This window comes from Sinocyclocheilus anshuiensis, unplaced genomic scaffold, assembly GCF_001515605.1.
Source record: "Sinocyclocheilus anshuiensis isolate Anshui unplaced genomic scaffold, SAMN03320099.WGS_v1.1 scaffold1705, whole genome shotgun sequence".
Taxonomy (NCBI): Eukaryota; Metazoa; Chordata; class Actinopteri; order Cypriniformes; family Cyprinidae; genus Sinocyclocheilus; species Sinocyclocheilus anshuiensis.
Genome location: NW_015540987.1, coordinates 127,095 through 151,631, shown reverse-complemented (window position 1 = coordinate 151,631; position 24,537 = coordinate 127,095). Strand labels below are relative to the sequence as shown.

General features: G+C 35.1%; 2 protein-coding genes and 1 long non-coding RNA gene across 4 annotated transcripts; all 3 read left to right on the top strand.

The window, feature by feature from the left end:
* Positions 1–3,209: 3,209 nt before the first annotated feature.
* On the top strand, positions 3,210–9,491 carry LOC107690139 (fibroblast growth factor 7). Of its 2 annotated transcripts, none has more exons than XM_016488373.1 (4): positions 3,210–3,309; positions 4,382–4,818; positions 8,073–8,179; positions 8,369–9,491. In XM_016488373.1, exons 2-4 carry the CDS (start codon positions 4,554–4,556, stop codon positions 8,582–8,584), a joined length of 588 nt encoding a protein of 195 aa, XP_016343859.1. In that variant the 5' UTR covers positions 3,210–3,309; positions 4,382–4,553; the 3' UTR covers positions 8,585–9,491. The 2 variants fall into 2 exon arrangements, with proteins under 2 accessions (XP_016343859.1, XP_016343858.1); XM_016488372.1 differs by having other exon boundaries at positions 4,333–4,818.
* A 2,502-nt stretch (positions 9,492–11,993) lies between these two features.
* On the top strand, positions 11,994–21,534 carry dtwd1 (DTW domain containing 1). Its single transcript, XM_016488371.1, has 4 exons — positions 11,994–12,228; positions 13,754–13,897; positions 19,943–20,147; positions 21,143–21,534. Exons 1-4 carry the CDS (start codon positions 12,049–12,051, stop codon positions 21,367–21,369), a joined length of 756 nt encoding a protein of 251 aa, XP_016343857.1. The 5' UTR covers positions 11,994–12,048; the 3' UTR covers positions 21,370–21,534.
* LOC107690140 (uncharacterized) lies at positions 14,669–14,960 on the top strand. The gene is made up of 2 exons (XR_001634405.1): positions 14,669–14,713; positions 14,809–14,960. It is a non-coding gene; the product is annotated as an uncharacterized LOC107690140 (long non-coding RNA).
* Positions 21,535–24,537: the final 3,003 nt, after the last annotated feature.

The following is a 24,537-nucleotide window of genomic DNA, read 5'->3' as shown; positions in this document are numbered from 1 at the left end:
GTGTGTGTGTGTGCAATGCATTTAATGAAAGATGCAGTGAGACTCCAGCTGATCTGAGGGTGAGACGCTCACCTGTCTGTCTTTCTCTGCTGCTTCTGTCCAACATCTGAAGCAGCGCTCATTCAGAATCAGAGACATGAACTCTTTAACCTGTGTACATCAGCAGCTCTATAAATCTTGTGCTGTAGTTGATTAAAGGCCATGATGAATGAAAGTTGGTGACATTTAACTTTACTACCATCAGCCTCATCAAAACACAGAGAGACAGGAAAGCTTGTTCGTTTTGAAAGTAAAGCTCAAACATGAGTTACTGTGGGAATTCTGCTTAATTTAGTTACCCGAAGACAAAAGAAAGCGAGTGAGAGTATTTTTATGCTGCACAGAAGCAGCATCAGACGTGCTAACCTTGGGAAAAAAGGTGCAACTTATTGAGTTATTCAATATATAAATCGACAATGAAGAAAACAATACAATAGTATATCCTTAAGACAGGGATGCAGACACATCAGGGGTTAAAAACATGACAGATGCCTCCTGTGAAGAACATATTTGTGTATTTTATGTATTTATAAAGTCTTACAGTCTTTTTAGCATGCTGATACAGAAAAAACCGTACTGCAGCTATTAAAAGAACAGCCATGATCTCATGAGCTCACTAATTATGAGGGAATGCAGAAAGCAGCGGCTCAGAATAGACTGACCTTTCATCAGTCTCACATACAGCGCCCATGTTTACTGATACTGTACGCCAGGGTTATTCTACATGAGCCCAGAGTAAACAGCCGCGGATGTGACGCAGTGCAGGATTGCATGTTGGTTTGGGTTATGACGGCCGTTTCAGGTGCAGTTAAAGCAGCAGATCCGTCTGAGAGAGTGGTCTAAAGTTCACAGACATCATGAGCTCAATGTCTCTCTCTCTCTCTCTCTCCTCCAGAACAGCTTTGATGTGTTCCTCGCTCTGTCATTTCAGCAATAAACTCAAACGAGCGCTGGGACTGTAAACAACAACCTGCAGTACTTTACAGTCCAGTTCACGGAGAGATTCTGGGACGTTACGAGCAGCGATGAGCTTCAAGAGGAATGTGTTTTTGTGAGGATGAAACTCATTAAGAGCACTGCCAAGCATCAGCAAAGACCCATCCACTCATCACTGCGGTAAAACAATTAAACGGCAGGGTAAAAACTACACTAATAATATGCTTATAATAAAATACAACCATAGTTGCACTACCAGTCAAAAGTTTTTGAACAGCAAGATCTTTAATGTTTTTTAAAGAAGTCTCTTCTGCTCACCAAGCCGGCATTTATTTGAGCCAAAGCACATCAAGAGCAGTAATATTGTGAAATATTTTTACAGTGTAAAACAACTGTGTTCTATGTGAATATCTGTTAAACTGTAATTTATTTCTGTGATGCGCAGCTGTATTTTCAGCATCATTACTCCAGTCTTCAGTGTCACATGATCTTCAGAAATCATTCTAATAATGCTGATTATTAGAAACATTTCTGATTATTATTTTTAATGTTGAAAACAGTTGTGTACATTTTTTGAGAATTTTTGATGAATAGAAAAATCCAAAGATCAGCATTTATCTGAAATAAAAAGCTTTTGTAACATTGTACTCTATACTATTCAAAAGCTTGGAGGAAGAAATGATAGAAATTAATACTTTTATTTAGCAACGATGCTTTAAATTGATCAAAAGTGAAGATAAAGACATAATGTTACAAAAGATTCCTATTTCAGATAAACGCTGTTCTTCTGAACTTTCTATTCATCAAAGAAACCTGAAAAAAATCTACTCAGCTCTTTTCAACATAATAATAATAATAATAAATATTTTTTTGAGCAGCAAATCAGCATATTAGAATGATTTCTGAAGATCATGTGACACTGAAGACTGGAGTAATGATGCTGAAAATACAGCTGCGCATCACAGAAATACATTACAGTTTAACAGATATTCACATAGAAAACAGTTATTTTAAATAGCAAAAATATTTCAATATTACTGTTTTTGCTGTATACTTTAGATCAAATAAATGCAGCTTTGGTGAGCAGAAGAGACTTCTTCAAAAAACATTAAAAATCTTCCTGTTCAAAAACTCTTGACTGGTAGTGTACTTTTAATCATTTAACAGATGCTTTTGACCTAAAATGAAAGGATTAATCTGTATGATCATGCATAATTCTTCCTGAAAATATTCCACGTTGTTAAAATCAATGAAATCCAGTCAAACTCAACAAGATTGAATAGTGACTTGGCAGATGTCACATCACGAACAAAGCTTATGACCTGCACATGATCGATGCTGAATGTGTTTGATGCAGTGCAATACAGGCTGTATTCTTATTTCGCATAATAAAGCATTTTAACATTCGTAGCCTGTATGGAAGCTCCACAGAAACACGTCTGCGTTTGATGCTCTTTCTGTTCAGAAACAAACATCTTCAAATCGCGTGCTCCTGTAAAGCTTCATTATGTATTTAAAGTTTAAAGGGAAGTACACGGCTTCTGCGTTTGCAAACGAGCGTGAGCTTGTAGATCAGCCGTTTTACGAGCGATCGTTTGGAAAATTAAAGAGTGAAGCAGAGGTCTGCGTGTCTGCGGCCGAACGCAACGCTTCCCTCGGGGCTCGAACGCTGGGAACGTTTGATGTGCTGAGAGCTGCGGAGGCCAGGTGTGTAAAACTGTACATTTGCCTCCTAAATACAAACAGGAAAGTAAAAGAGTGCTTGACCTTCTGCAGAGATGAGCCGCTCCAGCAGTAAACGGCCCTCTGTTTAGCTTCCTCGATTAGATTTATTACCCTCGTGGATTCTCCATCAGCCTTTGACTTCAGCTCGGGCTTTGATGTTTGTCTGTACGACACCGACAAATGACAGAGGAGACCCTTCATGCCAGAAATCCTGAATCTTACAGCACGTGGTTTTTCATAAATGTGACCCTGGAGCACAAAAGCAGTGTTAAGTCTCTCTCTCTCTCTCTCTCTCATTCACTCTCTCTGTCTCTCTCTTTCACTCTCTCTCTCATTCACTCTCTCTCTCTCTCTCTCTCGCTCTCATTCACTCTCTCTCTCTGTCTCTCTCTCTCACACCAGCATCCCAGTGACAGCTGAGTGGCTGCCGTGTAATTGCAGAGAAGTGAGGTCAGCAGGAGGCTTTTATCAGAGATCGCACAGCGATCAGAAACACGAGAAGAAGATGCACAGCGCAGACGGGCGGCCCCAAAGCTCCCTCTCTCTGTGCGTCACACTGGAAGTTTCTCTGGAATCGTCAGGACTGAAGTGCACAATCTGGAAGCAGAGGTAAATCACTTTTAAAAACTGTTTTTACAAAGAATTATCATAAGATGTTAAAACAATATATCAATTTGGCAGAAACTAGACAGAGGCGAATATAGTGTCATTTAAAATAGCAGCAGAGCAATACTGAAACATTTTAGATAAGTGATACTGAAACATTTACAGTGGAAATAGTGTGACACTATGACATTTAAATGAGAGAAAGAGCAACATTGAGACATTTAAAGAAGTGATAGAGCAATACTGAAGCATTTGAAGTAGAAATAGAGCTATATTTAAATATTTGAAGAAGTGACACTGAGACATCCAAAGTAGATATAGAGCAATACTGAGATGTTTAAATTAGAGAAAGAGCAATATTAAGACATTTAAAGTAGCAATAGAGTGAAACTGAGTGATCCGATGTAACGACAGAGTGATATTGAGACACTTGAAGTAGTGATAGAGCAACACAGACATTCAACATAGTGACAGAGTGATATTGAGACATCTGAAGTAAACATAAAAAGACATTTAGGCAAAGTAGCGATAGAGTGATACTGATACATTTAAAACTAACAATAGAGCGACACTGGGAAATTAAGATTAGTAATAGAGTATCACTGAGAAGTTTAAAGTAGTGACAGAGGAATACTGAGATATAATTGAGTACTATAGAGTACTATAGGCTCACTCATTCATTCTCTCCAGCATCAGTTCCAAATCTACCGACAGCCCTGCCATTTCATAATCAAATGTCTTGCAGTAAATATCGTGTAAAACCAGTGTTCGGTTGAATTCAGGAATCATTTGTGTATCTTATATGTGTCCGATGATGTATACATCTCAATTTCACAAAATTGACCCTTATGACTGGTTCTGTGCTCCAGGATCACATTTCATTATTATGCTTTCTATATATATATATATATATATATATATAAACCCTCTCTAGATATTGTATCGGTCAACCACTGATAGACACTGTTTTATATGTGAATTATGCTGATTATTGTGGAACTGACCTGTCTCCTGTATCTTCATCAGGAATGGACAGTGTGTGAAGCGTCCGTTTGTTGATTTGTGTCATTAACAGCAGAAACGAACACACTGCTCTGAGGAGATTCTGCTGCAGGAGGTCAAAGGTCACGCCAGCATCTGAGGATTGTACTGGGAAAGGGTCTGAGCGGATCTCCCACAGCTTGAAGATCCAACCCGAGTTTAGCCTTCAGTATGTGGATCATGAACTCCCTGAGAAACGCAGTATAATGCGCAAATGGACGCTGCGATGGAAACTGCCTGAGTTTGCGTGTGGACTGTGGCTGGCACTGCTGGTCAGCCGAGTGTGTGTGTGTGTGTGTGATGGAGAGTCTGTGACCGACTGCTCCAAACACGAGCGCCACACCAGGAACTACGACTACATGGAGGGAGGGGACGTTCGGATCCGACGCCTCTACAGTCGCACGCAGTGGTTTCTGATGATCGACGAGTTCGGGAACATCAACGGGACGCAGGATCCCAACAACTGCTACAGTAAGAGCGTCTTCATCTTTCTGTTGCGTGCCAAGAGCTTCACGGAAGATTTATCACTGTGCGACGGAAAATAGCATTAACAAACGTTAGATGGTGCTTATACAAATATTTTATACATACATTAATTTGGGCTGCTTTTTTGATCTAAAACAATGTGTCTAAAGCTCATATTTGGTAAAGGCCTCTTAAAGGGATAGTTCACCCAAAAATGAAAATTACCCCATGATTTACTCACCCTCAAGGTATCCTAGGTGTATATGACTTTCTTCTTTCATATGAATCCAATCAGAGTTATATTTAAAAATGTCCTGGCTCTTCCAGCTTTATAATGGCAGTGGATGGGTGTTATTTTTCAACAGTCCAAAAGAAGTGCAATAAAGTGCATCCATCCGTAATAAAAAGTGCCTCACACGGCTCCGAGGGGTGCTGACTTTCTTCTTTCATATGAATCCAATCAGAGTTATATTTAAAAATGTCCTGGCTCTTCCAGCTTTATAATGGCAGTGGATGGGTGTTATTTTTCAACAGTCCAAAAGAAGTGCAATAAAGTGCATCCATCCGTAATAAAAAGTGCCTCACACGGCTCCGAGGGGTGCGTTTTTGTAAGAAAAATATCCATATTTAAAACTTTATAAACAGTATTCTCTAGCTTCCGCGAACTGTCGTACGTTCACAATAGAACGCAGTTCCGGCGGATGACATAGGACTATGCGTAGTGTAATCTCCAGTGAGAATATGCTAGTCTTGCGAGAACCAATGTTTGTTTACAGGAGCAAAGGAAGCAAAGTTTCCGTACTTTAGCAAAGAAAAACCAGACATTTTTCTTTACAAATCCTCATTTTGTGCTTCTAATTATTGACCGGCGTTTTGTTTTGCGCTTCCGCGTTTGTCAGTTCATCCTACGTCATCCGCCGGAACAGCGTTCTATTGTGAACGTGTGTACGACAGTTAGCGTAAGCTAGAGATTACTGTTTTGTAACGTTTTAAATATGGATATGTTTCTTACAAAAACGCACACCTCGGAGCCCTGTGAGGCACTTTTTATTACGGATGGATGCACTTTATTGCACTTCTTTTGGACTGTTGAAAAATAACACCCATTCACTGCCATTATAAAGCTTAGGAGAGCCAGGGCATTTTTAAATATAACTCCAATTTGATTCATCTGAAAGAAGAAAGTCATATACACCTAGGATGGCTTAAGGGTGAGTAAATTATAGGGCAATTTTCATTTTTGGGTGAACTGTCCCTTTAAGTTATAGCAGAGAGTGTTTTCTCACTGTATGTCGGCTGGTCAGGGTTCCAGTGGGATTATGAGCAGGTCGCGTGGCCGTGTGACGAGAAGTGACAGGAGTAAAGAGAAACAGGTGTTTGGGGGGGGTATTTATAACTCTTTTTCCCTTCGCTAGAGGACTTAGTGGTCAGAAGTTATCAGATGTGGTCAGAATGGAGGTTCAGTTCAGTGACTGCAATCTAGTTTGTGTAGAGAGCGTCAAAACAACAACAAAAAATGAGACTGGAGGCTGATGCTGTGTGCATGGATACATAATCAATTATTATATGGAAAAAATAAATATTTAAATCATTGATTATTCACTTTAATGATCATGTATATACATAACATCAGCCCCAAGCATGTTTGGTTATTAGTAATCGCGGTTGTGTACGAGAAGAAAGTGGTCGTGTATGCATCTCTGCTCTGGAGGGAAAATGATTACGTCAGCTGGCGCTGAAAAGAAGAAAAATTGATACAGCCAGATGTGGCCGACAACTGCACGCACAGAGCGCATGCAAGACATGCAGTGAGGGTCAGAGAGGGACGGGAGAGAAAAGCAGACGCGTTGTGAGGCTCTGTCAGAGCTGTGCCGTGACAGCAGCTTATTATACCACTGGAGCCACTTACATGTGATGCAAACACTTCCAGACACACACACACACACACACACACACACACACACACTCACACTCACAGACACACACACACACTCACAGACACACACACACACACACACTCACACACACAAACACACACACACTCACACAAACACACACACACACACACGCGCACACACACACGCACACACACACACACACACACACACACTCACACTCACAGACACACACACACACTCACAGACACACACACACACACACACTCACACACACAAACACACACACACTCACACAAACACACACACACACACACGCGCACACACACACGCACACACACACACACACACACACACACTCACACTCACAGACACACACACACACTCACAGACACACACACACACACACACTCACACACACAAACACACACACACTCACACAAACACACACACACACACACGCGCACACACACACGCACACACACACACACACACACACACACGGAGCTCAAAACGACAAGAGCAGTGTCTGCTTCTCATCCAAACACAACAAACAGATGCTTAAGCTGTCAAATATCTGTGCAACTGGAGCTTTAACTCGCTGTAGATCATAATCAAACCATCTGATGCTAATATTTTGCTTTATAGGAATGGATTCTGAAAGGTGATTCCTGCATTATTAAACAGAATTGTAAGAATAATTTCTTTGCATATTGAGCTGAGATACAACAGAAGTATTTTAACACCCCAAAAATGGCACACTTCACCTTTAAACCATTAATTACCTCATAAACTCCCAAACAGCATCTCAAATAAAGTTTGTAATAATTACCACAGACTAACACGGACTGTTATTTAGGTCAGTGTTATTTTAGTATCACTGGCATACTATCATATGTTAATATTTTAAATTAGATTTTATTTTTATATTGTCTGCTTTCATGTCAATTTTAATTAAAGTTTTGGTAACACTTAAAGCCTTTATGTATAATGCAGAATAAAAGTAGTTTTAATGCATTAATTATGCCTTGTAATGCACCTAACCACAGTTAATACATTATAACACTTATCAATTCATTGTTACACTATACATTTTAAATTCGGTTATAATTATTTACAACAAGATATAATGTATTACAACTCACATTATGAATAATTAGGTTACACTTTATTTTAAATGCATTAAACCCTCTTATAACCCTTTACAATGCATTATACATAAAGGCTTTAAATAAAGTGTTACAGTCATTTTGTTATGTTTCTGTCATTTTTATTAGTTTGTAAATGTGTCTATATAGATTATTATAGTTAGCTAAAACCAGCGTGTCTTCATGCGCTCAGGCCGATCCGCTGTGTGTGTTTCAGGTGTTCTGGAGATCAGGACGGTTTCGGAGGGCGGTGTGTTGGCCATAAAAGGACTGAAGAGCCAGTATTATATTTCCATGAACCGCACCGGAATGTTACAGGGCAAAGTATAAAGCCATCCGTCCTGCAAACACACAACATACACCAGTTAATCAGATTCCCAGCTAACGCTCTCTCTCTCATCTTTCATTGAAGAGTAAATATAACACATGCCACGGATAATTCAGCAAACACAACACAATGCAATACATCTCGCTTCTGTCGTACCTTACGATCTGTTCTTCTTTCCCGGACAGAAAGACTACAACGACAGCTGCAACTTCAAAGAAGTGTTTTTAGAGAACTACTACACGGCGTACTCGTCCGTCAGATGGACTAAAAACGGCAAAGAGATGTTCATCTCTCTGTCACAGAAGGGCCGGCCGCTGAGAGGAAAGAAGACGAGGAAGGAGAGCATCTCTTCTCACTTCATCCCTCGAAAGTGCAGGGAAGACGAGAAGAAGCTGGCGTGAAGAAGAAACACCAGACACGCTGTTACTGCATCTGTTTGGCTTTACTCGTCTTATTCATCAAACTCTATCAATAAAACATTCACTCTGTCACACTGACACACACACTCACTCACTCACACAGAGACACTGGTAAAAGATGTTCATATATGAAAGTGTTTTGGACTCATGTAAACTAACAGTTATAAAAACTCATCTGTATTTTTGAGATGAAGCTATTTTTATATTTCAGAGAGATGTTTATGTTTCTGTTCATGGCACTTTCACCACCATTAGAGCCCAAAACAATGAAAACACCAGATAAACACTGCAATGCATTTATACAGACGTACATTCTCATTAAACACGGCAGCGCTGTGTTTGTTCTTTAAACATCACAGTTTATATCGCTCCATTTATACTGCATAAATACATTCACATCCCATCAACATTCATACTGAGGAGTTGTGATTTTAGTTTGAGACATTCCCTTCTCATTTCTACAATTCAGTGAGAAAATAATAGCAGATGCCTTGCTTCATTTTGACTCTTTTTTTGATGCATGCAATTGATCCATCAGTTCTAAGAAATACTATGTTTGTCTTCATAATCTTCCATCCAAATGTCCTAATGATTTTCCTTCCCGTCATCAATCCGCCCTCACATTGAGCCGCTTTCAGCATGCAGTCAGTTGGAGTAATTCTGGTAAACACACGATGAGTCGATGCTTTAACGTGGGAGTCTGACCGCATTTCGTTTCTCATAATCGCGCTCTAATGCGATCGTGTCCATGTGTTGCTGTGTGTTATTTATGATATTTATGTGTCGCTGGCTCTGAGTTCATGACCGCAGTGAACCGTCTGTGTTCTGGATCGCTGTGCTGCAAACACACACACAGAGTTTGCAGGAGTTTATCATTTGCTGCTAGAAATCGGAGATTTTATATGATTAAACATGTATATTGTTCCTTTCTATGGAGTGGTGTGTTGTGAGATTTGTTCCTGTGGTCTTTATCTGGACACACGACGGGTGTTTATACAGCACAGAAAACACACGCTTCTGATCCGCTTCATCAGTCACTGCATGGATCTGATTCTCTCTGTTTAACATTATAACGACTGCGAGAACGTTCATCTCCAGACATTTAGGTCCTCGTTCTCTATCAAACAAGATGTTCGGTTTGGACAGAAACTGACAATCGACAGTAAAATTCTGAACAGTGTTTTACAGTAAGACCTTTATGTTAAATCTGGTCAAATACTGGAATTTTTAGGATCGTTATCTCAGTCTCTCATTTCACGACACACCCTCTTACTTGTACAATGAAATCATTTACAATCGAATCGATATTTAATCATTTATTTTTTGATTTTCACTTTCTCTCTCTGCTCTCACACACACACACACACACACTCACACACACTCAGTTTCTCACACACACACACAAACACACTCTCTCTATCACACACACACACTAACACACACACTCTAACAGACACACACACTAACACACACACTCTAACACACACACACACCACAATTTAGGTCCCCACCGTGACACGAGTCCCCATGAGTCTGTGGACTCACACTCTCTCTCTCTCTCACACACACACACACCACCCTCCCTCTCTCTCTCACACACACACACACACACACACACACACACTCCTCTGACCCAAACAGAGTTAGTGTAGGTGAGCTCTTCTGCCAAGTCATGCAAAGGTGGATTTAGTGGATAATTTGTAACATGTTCTGAATGTAAACGGCGGCTGACGGGCCTCACACTAAAGCCACATTATTCCTCCATCAGATAAAAGGCTTTGATTCGGAGCATCTGGGTCAGGCATCACCGTCTGTGAATCTTTACACAGAACCACTTGTCATTTCATGAATATGTCTTGGGTTTTATCTTAAAAGCGTGTTTCCTTCTCGTTCATCTGAGGTTTGTTTGTTGCCTTCAGCACAGAGCATGAGTTCAGTATATCTGCGACAAACACAATCAAAAGCGTGAGCCACGGACACGTCGACTGCGTTCATCACAGCCCTGAATCTGAACGGAATCTGTTAGAGCCTAAAACAACACCGAGACTGAACATAAACGACCGGCTCACATTTCAACATCAGAAACACACCACACAAAATTAAACCTGTTTTAGAATCACTGCATCGTGACAATTAAACACAAATTCTCATTACCGTAAGGCAAAAAACAAGGATATATATTTCAGTTTTAAATTATTTATACAAGATGCAAATATTATTGTAAATATTAAAATAATTAATATTTAAAATGATTACATTAATATAAATGATTAAAATATGTATTTAAAGCTATAGATTAATATTGATAATTAATATTATTTTTTAAGATAATAATATTATTATCAAGAACTAACAAAGATGTGGTTCTTCGTGGATTCGACGGTTTTTCTGCCGGTTTGTTGACGCAAAAAATATATAAAAATATATATAATAATATATATATCAGTGGCGTTCCGTCCATATAAGCATACCCAGGCCGTCTGAAAGAATGAGTTCAGGGGCTAATAATTAATATAAACATGATTCTGACGATGACCCGAAATAAGTTGACTATTAAAAAGAACAGCTGAACATCAGTTCACAAATAAAAAATATTGGTAACATTTTACAATAAGGTGCCATTTAATGTCTTCACTAACATGAACATTTATTACAGTGTTTATTAATCTTTGTTTACATTAGTTAATACAAATACAGTATTACAGTTAGTTCACAGTGCATAAACTAATGTTAACCAACACAACTTTTGATTTTAATAGTGCATTAGTAAATGTTGAAATTAATATGAACTAAGATTAATAAATGCTGCAGAAGTAGGCTATTGTTTATTCTTAGCTCATGTTAAAACATTATTGTAAATTTTTTTCCAAAATATTGCTAAAATTGTTACTGCCTTTAGTTATTATTTTGGAATAAATATAAAAATGCATAAAAACACTATGAAATGTATAATTAGTATTAAAAAATATTAAATAAAATAAAAAATAATATTAATAAAATACAAAATATAATTATATTTGTTCTCTTTTTTATGTAATATTTATGTATAAAACTGCCTCCTCATTTTAAAACACCACTGATATATATATAGATATATATCTATCACGAAATCAGCCCAAAGCTTCAGTTGTGTGTCAGAGAAGAGTCTTACTCAGAAAAAGATGTTATTATAACTTTTTGACAGGCACCACAGAAGTTTTGGGCCGTTTTCGTGAGAATCATTCAGTATTAACACTTATATTAGTAATTATAGTTAACTTAGCAGTTTTAATCTAGTTAATAGTCACTATTTGAACTCACCAGTCCTTGAGAGTGAATGTTGTTCTTCTCCAGCTCAAACATCAGCGACGCGTCTGTTGCTAGGATACCGCCCGCCGCTCCGCTTCCTGTTTCCTGCGGCGCGGTAGTGTTTCCGGTGCGTGGTGCACACGTGGGTTGTTGTGGCGATGTCGGATCAGGAGAGCAGCGCTCTGAGCGGCCTGCGGCTCGCGTCGCACGCCCCGCTGGATGCCGCGCAGCGCGTCGGCCGGAGGAAGTGCTCGCGGTGCGGCGCGTCGCGCATGTTCTACTGCTACAGCTGCTGCGCGCTGGTCGGGCTGGAGACGCGGGACGTTCCGAGCGTCGAGGTGTGTGAATCCATAGCGACGCGACGCGAACAGAATCATCATTCATACTGGCGTCACTAATGACTTCATTTGTGATCCTGGAACACAAAACCAGTCATAAGCTGAATAAATAATCTTTCCATTGATGTATGGTTTGTTAGGATCGGACAATATTTGAAAATCTGGAATCTGAGGGAGCAAAAAAATCTAAATATTGAGAAAATCATCTTTAAAGTTGTTCAAATTAAGTTCTTAGCAATGCATATTACTAATCAACAATTAAGTTTTGATATATTTACGGTAGGAAATTTACTAAATATCTTCATGGAACATGATCTTTACTTAATATCCTAATGATTTTTGGCATAAAAGAGAAATGTATAATTTTGACCCATACAATGTATTGTTGGCTATTGCTACAAATATACCCCAGCGACTTAACACTGCTTTTGTGCTGTTAGTATTAGATTAGAACTGAGCGCATCTGAAATAACAATTCAGTGTAAAGAGTCCATTCTGTCATCATTTTCTTACCAAAACTCTTTCTTCTGTGGAGCACAAAAGGAGATGTTTAGCAGAATGTTCACGCTGCCCCTTTTTTAACATTCAGTGAAAGTAAATGGGGACTGATACTGTAAAGCTTCAATGTGACAAAAGACAACAACAAAAGTCTAAAGTTTAAGTCATTATCACAGTAACGTTAGTCACATTTCCCAGAATTCTCCAGAACTGAAAAACTAAAACAAAACAAAACCCAAAACTTGTAATATGTGGTGCTCTTTAATTTTATTTATTTTTTTTACATATTATAAGATATATTTATATTTTATTATATAATAGTATAAGACATTATGAGAAATGTAGGCCTATTCATTTGGTTTTTACGTTGTTTGTCAAAGGTCTTGAGAACCTATTGAATTTGACTGCAGACTATTATTTGAAATTCAATAAAAAAATTGAATGTGTGAGTTCATAACTAGAACAGTAACATATGCAGTAAACAGTAAAACCATTTGTGTTACAAACTAGTGTATTTATGATTATGATAATATGATAAATACCAGTTTGCAGCATAACAAACAGCTGAAATAACTGGATGCGAATGACTCGCTGTTATTGGTTATCGCCAGAGTTTAATTTAAATGTGCACAAATAGAGCTGTTATGAGTTTAATTTGTGGACCAACCCAGTTCCTCACGGTTCCTCGAGGAATGAACTGTTTTAAGAATGGTGGTTTTGGATTTACGAGTGAAATAAATTCTGCGGTGAGCATTACTGGAAGAGATGTTCTACAACACGACTTGCTCCATAAATCCACAACCACTTTTCTAAAAACCCACTGGAAATTCCTGAGGTGGACTCACGGCTCGCAAATACTCATTCTTCTCATAGTTTAAGAAAAACAAAGTGATTTGAGAGCAAGGTTTTCGGTTAATGTTCGCCACATGCGGCTATCAAATGAATAAACATCTCCTTTTATGACCCTTTGGAAGAGTTCTGCAGTCAAACGCTGTGTTTGTTAAAGCTCACGTCTGCTGTTTTCTAGCTGCCGGTGAAGATCGACATCATCAAACACCCCAACGAAACGGACGGGAAGAGCACGGCGGTGCAGGCCAGACTGCTAGCGCCGCGAGACGTCACCATCTACACCTACCCCTGCATCCCTGAGCTGGACCAGAGCACAGAGAATGTGAGCCGTAGGGCTGTCAAATAAAATATAGAATTTTTAATATTCATCAAATTTAAAATATAAATCCACATTCGAATGCAAAAACACTGCATTCCAATTTCAGCGTCAGGCTGCTTTATCAGTGGCCCACGAGATGCGATGACTATGTAAGTGTCGTTGCATTTTAATGTTTTTGTTAGTCTATCCAGTTGAAGCCACTAGATGCGGCGCTGCTGCGTTCTTCATTCAAAATATTGCGGAAAAAGAGAACATCAATGCGAGAAGATCTCATAATCGAACAAAGCCAACCAATATTTAAATCTCGTAATCGAACAAAACTGACAAATATTTAAATCTCAAAAGCAAACAAAACTGTCAAATATTTAAATAAAAAAATCGGAAAAAAAACGACAAATATTTCAATCTCAAAAGCAAAAACTGACAAATATTTAAATCGAAAAATCGAAAAAAAAAACTACAAATATTTAAATCTCAAAAGCAAAAAATGACAAATATTTAAATCGAAAAATCGAAAAAAAAAACCACAAATATTTAAATCTCGTAATCGGAAAAAAAACGACAAATATTTAAATCTCAAAAGCAAACAAAACTGACAAATATTTAAATCGAAAAATCGAACAAAATGACAAATATTTAAATCGAATAAAAACCGACAAACATTTAAATCTCACAATCGAACAAAACTGACAAATATTTAAATCGGAAAAAAAAACAATATTTAAATCGAAAAATCGAACAAAACCAACAAACATTTAAATCTCATAATCGAACAAAACTGACAAATATTTAAATCGAAAAATCTAAAAAAAACTACAAGTATTTAAATCTCAAAAGCAAAAACTGACAAATATTTAAATCTCAAAATCGAACAAAACTGACAAATATTTAAATCGAAAAATCGGAAAAAAAAGACAAATATTTAAATCTCAAAAGCAAACAAAACCGACAAACAATTAAATGTCAAAATCAAACAAAACCAGCCAATATTTAAATCTTGTAACTGAACAAAACCAACCAATATTTAAATCTCGTAATCGGAAAAAAAACGACAAATATTTAAATCTCAAAATCGAACAAAACTGACAAATATTTAAATCGAAAAATCGGAAAAAAAAGACAAATATTTAAATCTCAAAAGCAAACAAAACCGACAAACAATTAAATGTCAAAATCAAACAAAACCAGCCAATATTTAAATCTTGTAACTGAACAAAACCAACCAATATTTAAATCTCGTAATCGGAAAAAAAACGACAAATATTTAAATCTCAAAATCGAACAAAACTGACAAATATTTAAATAAAAAAAAAACGACAAACATTTAAATCTCATAATCGAAAAAAAAATATTTAAATACAAATCTCAAAAGCAAACAAAACTGACAAATATTTAAATCGAAAAATAAAAAAAAGACAAATATTTAAATCTCAAAATCGAACAAAACTGACAAATATTTAAATTGAAAAAAAACGACAAACATTTAAATCTCATAATCGAACAAAACTGACAAATATTTAAATTGAAAAAAAACGACAAACATTTAAATCTCATAAACATTTAAATCTCATAATCGAACAAAACTGACAAATATTTAAATTGAAAAAAAACGACAAACATTTAAATCTCATAAACATTTAAATCTCATAATCGAACAAAACTGACAAATATTTAAATTGAAAAAAAACGACAAACATTTAAATCTCATAAACATTTAAATCTCATAATCGAACAAAACTGACAAATATTTAAATTGAAAAAAAACGACAAACATTTAAATCTCATAAACATTTAAATCTCATAATCGAACAAAACTGACAAATATTTAAATTGAAAAAAAACGACAAACATTTAAATCTCATAAACATTTAAATCTCATAATCGAACAAAACTGACAAATATTTAAATTGAAAAAAAACGACAAACATTTAAATCTCATAAACATTTAAATCTCATAATCGAACAAAACTGACAAATATTTAAATTGAAAAAAAACGACAAACATTTAAATCTCATAAACATTTAAATCTCATAATCGAACAAAACTGACAAATATTTAAATTGAAAAAAAACGACAAACATTTAAATCTCATAAACATTTAAATCTCATAATCGAACAAAACTGACAAATATTTAAATTGAAAAAAAACGACAAACATTTAAATCTCATAAACATTTAAATCTCATAATCGAACAAAACTGACAAATATTTAAATTGAAAAAAAACGACAAACATTTAAATCTCATAAACATTTAAATCTCATAATCGAACAAAACTGACAAATATTTAAATTGAAAAAAAACGACAAACATTTAAATCTCATAAACATTTAAATCTCATAATCGAACAAAACTGACAAATATTTAAATTGAAAAAAAACGACAAACATTTAAATCTCATAAACATTTAAATCTCATAATCGAACAAAACTGACAAATATTTAAATTGAAAAAAAACGACAAACATTTAAATCTCATAAACATTTAAATCTCATAATCGAACAAAACTGACAAATATTTAAATTGAAAAAAAACGACAAACATTTAAATCTCATAAACATTTAAATCTCATAATCGAACAAAACTGACAAATATTTAAATTGAAAAAAAACGACAAACATTTAAATCTCATAAACATTTAAATCTCATAATCGAACAAAACTGACAAATATTTAAATTGAAAAAAAACGACAAACATTTAAATCTCATAAACATTTAAATCTCATAATCGAACAAAACTGACAAATATTTAAATTGAAAAAAAACGACAAACATTTAAATCTCATAAACATTTAAATCTCATAATCGAACAAAACTGACAAATATTTAAATTGAAAAAAAACGACAAACATTTAAATCTCATAAACATTTAAATCTCATAATCGAACAAAACTGACAAATATTTAAATTGAAAAAAAACGACAAACATTTAAATCTCATAAACATTTAAATCTCATAATCGAACAAAACTGACAAATATTTAAATTGAAAAAAAACGACAAACATTTAAATCTCATAAACATTTAAATCTCATAATCGAACAAAACTGACAAATATTTAAATTGAAAAAAAACGACAAACATTTAAATCTCATAAACATTTAAATCTCATAATCGAACAAAACTGACAAATATTTAAATTGAAAAAAAACGACAAACATTTAAATCTCATAAACATTTAAATCTCATAATCGAACAAAACTGACAAATATTTAAATTGAAAAAAAACGACAAACATTTAAATCTCATAAACATTTAAATCTCATAATCGAACAAAACTGACAAATATTTAAATTGAAAAAAAACGACAAACATTTAAATCTCATAAACATTTAAATCTCATAATCGAACAAAACTGACAAATATTTAAATTGAAAAAAAACGACAAACATTTAAATCTCATAAACATTTAAATCTCATAATCGAACAAAACTGACAAATATTTAAATTGAAAAAAAACGACAAACATTTAAATCTCATAAACATTTAAATCTCATAATCGAACAAAACTGACAAATATTTAAATTGAAAAAAAACGACAAACATTTAAATCTCATAAACATTTAAATCTCATAATCGAACAAAACTGACAAATATTTAAATTGAAAAAAAACGACAAACATTTAAATCTCATAAACATTTAAATCTCATAATCGAACAAAACTGACAAATATTTAAATTGAAAAAAAACGACAAACATTTAAATCTCATAAACATTTAAATCTCATAATCGAACAAAACTGACAAATATTTAAATTGAAAAAAAACGACAAACATTTAAATCTCATAAACATTTAAATCTCATAATCGAACAAAACTGACAAATATTTAAATTGAAAAAAAACGACAAACATTTAAATCTCATAAACATTTAAATCTCATAATCGAACAAAACTGACAAATATTTAAATTGAAAAAAAACGACAAACATTTAAATCTCATAAACATTTAAATCTCATAATCGAACAAAACTGACAAATATTTAAATTGAAAAAAAACGACAAACATTTAAATCTCATAAACATTTAAATCTCATAATCGAACAAAACTGACAAATATTTAAATTGAAAAAAAACGACAAACATTTAAATCTCATAAACATTTAAATCTCATAATCGAACAAAACTGACAAATATTTAAATTGAAAAAAAACGACAAACATTTAAATCTCATAAACATTTAAATCTCATAATCGAACAAAACTGACAAATATTTAAATTGAAAAAAAACGACAAACATTTAAATCTCATAAACATTTAAATCTCATAATCGAACAAAACTGACAAATATTTAAATTGAAAAAAAACGACAAACATTTAAATCTCATAAACATTTAAATCTCATAATCGAACAAAACTGACAAATATTTAAATTGAAAAAAAACGACAAACATTTAAATCTCATAAACATTTAAATCTCATAATCGAACAAAACTGACAAATATTTAAATTGAAAAAAAACGACAAACATTTAAATCTCATAAACATTTAAATCTCATAATCGAACAAAACTGACAAATATTTAAATTGAAAAAAAACGACAAACATTTAAATCTCATAAACATTTAAATCTCATAATCGAACAAAACTGACAAATATTTAAATTGAAAAAAAACGACAAACATTTAAATCTCATAAACATTTAAATCTCATAATCGAACAAAACTGACAAATATTTAAATTGAAAAAAAACGACAAACATTTAAATCTCATAAACATTTAAATCTCATAATCGAACAAAACTGACAAATATTTAAATTGAAAAAAAACGACAAACATTTAAATCTCATAAACATTTAAATCTCATAATCGAACAAAACTGACAAATATTTAAATTGAAAAAAAACGACAAACATTTAAATCTCATAAACATTTAAATCTCATAATCGAACAAAACTGACAAATATTTAAATTGAAAAAAAACGACAAACATTTAAATCTCATAAACATTTAAATCTCATAATCGAACAAAACTGACAAATATTTAAATTGAAAAAAAACGACAAACATTTAAATCTCATAAACATTTAAATCTCATAATCGAACAAAACTGACAAATATTTAAATTGAAAAAAAACGACAAACATTTAAATCTCATAAACATTTAAATCTCATAATCGAACAAAACTGACAAATATTTAAATCTCAAAATCGAAAAAAAAAGACTAATATTTAAATCTCAAAATCGAACAAAACCAACAAATATTTAAATGTAATAATCGAACAAAACTGACAAATATTTAAATCTAAAAAAAAACAAAAGCAAACAAAACCGACAAACAATTAAATGTCAAAATCGAACAAAACCAGCCAATATTTAAATCTTGTAACTGAACAAAACCAACCAATATTATATCAAACAAAACTAATCAACATGTAAAGCTCGTATTCGAAAAAACAACAACCAATATTTAAATCTCAAAACTGAAACCAAGCCGTTCACACACAACGCATATTTATTGCATTTTCTCGAGGGACATGTATCACCGCTGCACTCGTGTCTCGCACAAGAGACGCATGTTTAGAAAGCCATTAATGTAAGTTCAACTTTCAAAAAACACGTCTCCAGACTTTATGGGGGCTTTCCCATCCATCCCACTGCATCTCATGTTTTTAAATGAAGAAAGTACTCTTTGTGATTGGTTTTCGGTCCTTTGTATTAAACTATACATACATACATGATGTTGTTTTGTTTCTAATTGTTTAAGCAACTTAATGAATTATATATGGTTTATAAATATTAAGTTAAACATTATGCACTTTTTTCAAAGATAGTCGTGTTATTTTATTACTTTGAAGAAACGTGCATTAAACATGCATTAGTAATATTTTGCTCGATGCGCCCTCTTGTGGCCTCGAGAGAGAAGACAAAAGCGTTTATCCCCCTCTAACTGAAATGATGCCTTTTAAAAAAGCGTTTATCCCCCTCTAACTGAAATGATGCCTTTTAAATTCGAATATAATTAGAATATTGATAATATTTAAGTACAAAATTCGAATTCAGTTTTTCAGCCATTTTGACATGTTAACACACGCTGTTCTTCCCGCAGATCGTGCTGGTGTTTCCCGGTCCCGACGCCATGACGGTGGAGGAACTGTGGGAGCATTTCTCCGCCGACGGGAAGCCGAGAGTGAAGAGGTTAAAGGTGACCGACGCAGATCCCGAGACGCACAGCTGCCCGATCCAGAGAGTGGTGTTCATCGACAGCACCTGGAACCAGACCACCAGAATCATCACAGACGAACGTCTTCAAGGTGCAGAAGACTCTCACATCTCTCTGTGTTTGTTTAACTCAGGCGTAAAATTCGGCACTCTATGAAGAAAAGCAAGTGTGAGAGAAAAAACTGAAATGTGACCTTCTTCAATGTCTAATTACAATATCTGGTTCAAAACTCATCCTTTGCCTCGTGCTGCTGGATATCCTTTACCTAATTTGGTGTTTCTGATCTCAAATTCCAAAAAAAAAAAAATTGTTTGTAAATCTCTCATTATGCTTTATCACCACCAAATATTGCATTCAAATTTTTTATCAACTACTTTTCTTTCAGTTAGCACAGGTGTTTATTTCTTTTTGGAGCATATTGATCATAGTCTCATTGATCGGAGGTCATGCTATGCAAACACATTATTTGTGCATCATTTTGGCAAGATTCACTCAAAAACTGAGATCAGTGAGGCCTACGATCAATCAGTTCCAGAAAGAAATTTGCTAATTGAAAGAAAACAAGTTTCTTTCAAAAAAATGGAATCTAGTATTGGGTAACATTATAATACATTATGAGAAATTTATAAGCGATTTCTTGTAGGCTGGTCATTTTTGACCACAAGTGTAACAAGTTGGGGGAAAAATCCCAAAAATACAAATATCATTAAATTCTTGGTCAGAATGGCCAGAACACAATGTAAGGGTTAAAACAAGAAAAAATTAAATGGTTGTATTGTGTATATGTGTCACATGACTCAGAATCACAATAAAAAAATATGCAAATGTTAATTACGAATACATTTTGAGTTATATATAATGAGTAGTGAATCAAAGTAAATGAACTAAAAACAAATGTTACACTGGATAATCCATAAACTAGAAACAATCAAAATTCACATCAAACTTGACGGTATTCTTCACTCGCTTTTTTTGGTTGTCTTGTTTGGTTGCTTGGGCTTTTTTGCAACGTTTCACCCGTTTGAATTGAGTTTTTGGCAATTTCTTCTGCTCATCTCAGACTGAACGGATGTTATTTCTCCACAGCTTTACCGAACGTGGAGCTGAAGAGCAGAAGAACCTGTTTTTGGCGGCATCAGAAAGGCTGTCCAGACACGTACCTGGCCACAATAGAGGCCGTTTACTACTTTCTGAAGGACCTGCACAGCCACTATTTCTCCGAGTACACGGGAGAATACGATAACATGCTGTTCTTCTTCTCATTCCTGCATAAACTGATCAATAAAGCCAAACAGGCTGCTGGGAAAGTGTGACGAGAGCGTCAAAACCTCAGTCACGTGCGTTTTATTTGAAAGCTGAATGCAATCTGTCACAGTGAGATTTAAATCGTTTTATTTACAAGTCAAAAGCCGCATGCATTCACTGATTGGCTTCTTGTTTTTAAGGCACTTTAATGTGTAATAAAGCGTGTTCTTGTGCATGTGTCTGGAGCTGTGTGTTAGTAATAGGCCTCTGATTTTGGCCTGTAAACTTGTCGCAGGTCGTCTTGGCGTCTCCCAGCAGTGCACACACACACACTCACATGCACACACACTCAGACACACACACACACACACAAAAACTCGCTCACACACTCACACACACACTCAGACACACACATACTCACATACACACACACACACAAACTCACTCAGACACACACAGACACACACTCCAGTCATGACTGATTCACTGCTGCTGTTCATACTAGGACTGGATTTACCTCGTTAATTTGGTGCGGTTCTGGAAAAAATGCATTGATGCAACGATGCAGGAAGACTGACTGCATGATCGAGTCTATTAGAACGCACTTATATGAGCCTAAAATTCAAGATAGGACAAAAAAAATCACCCTCTTATATTTATATCATGATATTATATCATTGATATAATTTAGCAATATCACACCAGCAGAACTGTTTTCCCCAATATCTGCATGATTGCAAATGTGATACTGATTTATACAACAGTTCAATAAACAAGAAGTTCATATTGTTACATTTTAGACACAATATTGTCTGTTTTCCTCAATATCGCCAATTAAAATTGTTCCAATCAAGGACACAGCAGAACTGTAGAGTCTCTGGATCGACACACAGCGCTGATTCGTCACTGAATGAATCCACATTTTGGAACAAATTGAGTGAGTGAGTGATTCAGTGACTCGTTTATAAAGACTTGCTTCATTTCTGAATGAATCGGTTGAATGAATGATTCAATGACTCACTCATTAAAGGGATAGTTCACCCAAAAATGAAAATTCTGTTATTAATTACTCGCCCTCATGTCGTTCCAAACCCGTAAGACCTTCGTTCATCTTCAGAACACAAATTAAGATATTTTTGATGGATTCCGAGAGCTCTCTGATCCTCCGTAGACAGCAATGTAATTACCACGATCAAGGCTCAGAAACGTAGCAAGGACATCGTTAAAATTATCCACGTGACATCAGTGGTTCAACTGTAATTGTACGAAGCTACGAGAATACTTTTTGTATTATCAAGACAGAATTTTCATTTTTGGGTGAACTATCCCTTTAAGACAGTGACTTCCAGCTTTTAATTTCATTTTGAGAGCATCATTTCATATTTCATTAATACCCCATTTATTGTCATTATGCAATGTTGAATCAAAATATTTATTTCTAAAGCTACTTTTTGTAATGTCTATTGAATGCTTTTCTCATTTTAACACAATTGTGACGTCAAGTGATCTTTTGGAGGGTGATTTCTCAGCCAAAATTGATGTGCGATTAATTTGCGACTGGCACATCATGTAATTAACTGACAGCTCTAATGTAAACACACACCTGTTTGGACTTCCAGCACAGGCTCGGCTGAGTTGAGTTTCTGCACAGACACAGTGAGAACAATCAGAAGGGCTATTAGCCACTCTCATGTGATGGGATCGGGTTTCTCCTCGCTCTACATGCTTATCTGCGCCAGCTAAACAAAAACACCTGCTGCCCTCCGACTCGGACCGCACAGACGCCAGTCGCTGCAACTCGGGGTCACTGCGATACGTTGCATGTCTAGGCACAATTACATAATCAAAGTGAATTATTACAAAGATCAGAGTGCACATGTGTCCCGACCGCTGCCAAACGAATTTATAGCCATCTGTGGATCATCGGCTCATCCGTCTGACAGATAAGACGCATTTCACACTGCACCTCAAATCACTTGCTTTATATTTAAAGGAAAACTGACTTTGCATGTGCTATTTAACACATATACTCTACCGCTCGAAACTTTGGGGTCATTTCTTGTTTTTTTTTTTAAGAAATAAATGCTTTTATTCCTCAAGGATGCATTAAAATGATCAAAGGTGAGAGTAAAACATTTATAATATTACAAAAGATTTCTATTTCTAATTAATGCTGTTCTTCTGAACTGTATTCATCTGTGAATCCTGAAAAATAAAATGCATCACGGTTTCGATAAAAAATATTGTGCAGCACAACTGTTTTCAACATTGATAATCAGAAATGTTTCTAATAATCAGCATATTATACTGATTTCTGAAGATCATGTGACACTGAAGACTGGAGTAATGATGCTGAAAATACAGCTGCGCATCACAGAAATACATTACAGTTTATCAGATATTCACATAGAAAACAGATTTTTGTAATTATAATAATATTTCACAATTTTTACTGTATTTTTGATCAAATAAATGCAGCCTTGATTTTAAAAAGAGACTTCTTTTAAATGTTTTAACGGTAGTGTAGACTGATACTAAAGATTCAGAGTTTATGTGATGGTTGGATTGGTTATTTAAATATGTAACAAATTTAATGCATAGCACTTAATTAATTTCATCAGGTTTATATCAGAATGATTCACCATGAAGCTTTTCGACATCAGAACACATGGGAGTTTAACCTTCATGCTGTAAATTCTCCATCTGCGTCTAAATACTCGGAGAATGTTTTACACTTTCCCTCTTTATTTACAGAAGGGCTGCATTTTTACCAGTGTTTTTTTATTAGACACAGATGTGTTTTGTCTTCTTTTTAACAGAATTACGCTGCTGAGCTGCCAAGTGCTCAAGACATTAAAACTCTGGACGTGAAGTGTGAGAATCAGGCATGCTGTTATTTCTGGAGCTTATTACACGGCATTACACAGTAAGGCTAATCTTACTTAATATTTTTCTTTTGTTTCCAGTCAAAATATCTAAAAAATTCTTAAATTAAGATGCATGCACTAGATAAGCAAAATGACATAATTTGTGATCCTGGAGCACAAAACCAGTCATAAGGGTCAATTTTTATTTATATAAATACCAGGGATGAGCTGCTGAACATTCGGCAGAACACGCCACACAATCTTCTACTGGATTTCGTTTATTCGGACGTTTTGCTGAACGTTGTAGTCGGCGGAGCTGCTGCGCTGATCAAGCGCTTCAGGACGCGCAGACGGGGGAAGCGAGCCGGC